This window comes from Rhea americana, unplaced genomic scaffold, assembly GCF_003343005.1.
Source record: "Rhea americana isolate MKP2758 unplaced genomic scaffold, rheAme1 scaffold_118, whole genome shotgun sequence".
Lineage (NCBI taxonomy): Eukaryota > Metazoa > Chordata > Aves > Rheiformes > Rheidae > Rhea > Rhea americana.
Window position 1 is genome coordinate 1313567 of NW_028185239.1, and position 1411 is coordinate 1314977.

At 67.6% G+C, this 1411-nt stretch overlaps 1 protein-coding gene across 2 annotated transcripts in view; it reads right to left on the reverse strand.

Moving 5' to 3' along the window:
* Positions 1-551, reverse strand: part of ALCAM (activated leukocyte cell adhesion molecule) — a 127225-nt gene extending 126674 nt beyond the window's left edge. Inside the window, exon 1 of one of the 2 annotated variants that reach the window (XM_085319182.1) lies at positions 186-551. In XM_085319182.1, the coding sequence (XP_085175308.1) occupies positions 186-273 (88 nt within the window). In that variant the 5' untranslated portion in view covers positions 274-551. The remainder of the gene's footprint in view (positions 1-185) is intronic. The other variant, XM_085319197.1, reaches the window with a different exon arrangement.
* Positions 552-1411: the final 860 nt, after the last annotated feature.

Below are 1411 nucleotides of genomic sequence, written 5' to 3' on the forward strand. Positions count from 1 at the left end.
GCGCGGCCGCCCCGCGGCGCCGAGGAGCCAGCGGCAGGTCGATGCAGCGGCGCTGGGCTGCTGGCGGGCGGGCAGAGCCGCCACGGCCACCTGCGGCCGCCGCGGCCTCTCCTCGGCGAAGTTGCGGGCGGGCGAGCGGGCGGTACGTCCGCGGTGCCGGGCGCCCCTTTCCCGCGGGCGCTCACCTGGCGGCAGGCAGAGGACTCCGAGCAGGAGGCAGAGCGGCAGCGGGCGGCGGCAGGAGGCGCGGGCGGCGGCGGGGGGCTCCATCATCCCGCCTGCCCGCGGCGGGACCGGGGGGGCTGCGGCGGAGGGGCGGCGCGCCCGCTGCGGGGGCTCTTCCCTCTCGCGGCGGAGCGGGGAGGCAACTTCTCCCCTCCGAGGCCGGGCGGCGGCAGGTTTCCCCGGGACGGCGGCGGCGGTCACGTCCCGGGCGGCGGACGCTGAGGCGGCGGCGGCGGGGCGGCTGCTCTCCSTCTTGCCGGGCAAGCGGCGAGGAGCGACTCCGCACCGGGGCAGGTGGCGACTCCCCTCTGGCAGCGAGCGGCGCTCCAGGACTGAGAGCGGCGGCGGGGAGGCGGAGCCGGGCGGTGGCGGCGGCGCTGGCTCGGCCCCTCCGCCCGCCCCCTCCCGCCCGCTTCCCCCCGCCTCGCCGCTGCCGCTCGCGCCCCGGGGCGGCGGCGGCAGCGGGGCGGCGGGTGTTGCGTGCAGTAGCGTACCGCGGGCCGGCACTTAAAAGCKAATCCAGCTGCAGACGGCCCGCTGAAACGGCCGCGGTGTTGAGTGTAGAAAAGCGCAATGCGCGGTCCTCTGCCTCGTGCGARGGAAAAGAAGACCGACGGCAGTACCGCTCAGTTAAAGTAATTCAGTGGTGGAGTAAGGGGGGGGGGAGAGAAGGAACTTACAGCACTCTTCGTTGCATGGAGGAACAGCGCTGAAGGGCAAGGGCGGGATCCCTCAGCACTTCCTGGAAGACAGCTGCCCTAAAGGCCAGAAAGATTCCTCCTCAAAGCGGCGTGCTCCGGAAACGGCGCTTTCAGGCTCGGTGCTTTCTCCTTCTGCCCCTGTGTTAGACCGAGCAGGTGGTGGTATTTCACAAAGAGGGACATGAGCGCCTTGAAATCACACAGCAGGTTTCCTGACTAACGCTTCCGTGTGACCAACACCTAGTCCACGCTGTCACGTGAAGTAAGCCTGATCTCTTGAAACTRGAAGTGTGAGTGTGGACGTCATGCGATCCCTCCTGAGGGACTTTGTAGTAGTGAAATCCAAAGTGATGAGTGTCTTGTCTTTACCATGTGATGATGTGGATGCTCAGAGAGGAACTTCCCCAAAACTCCTGCAGGTTGAACACAGATTTATTCTGTCAGCCAGTTTGCTCTTCTCGAAACAGTTTTCGTGATGACTAAGA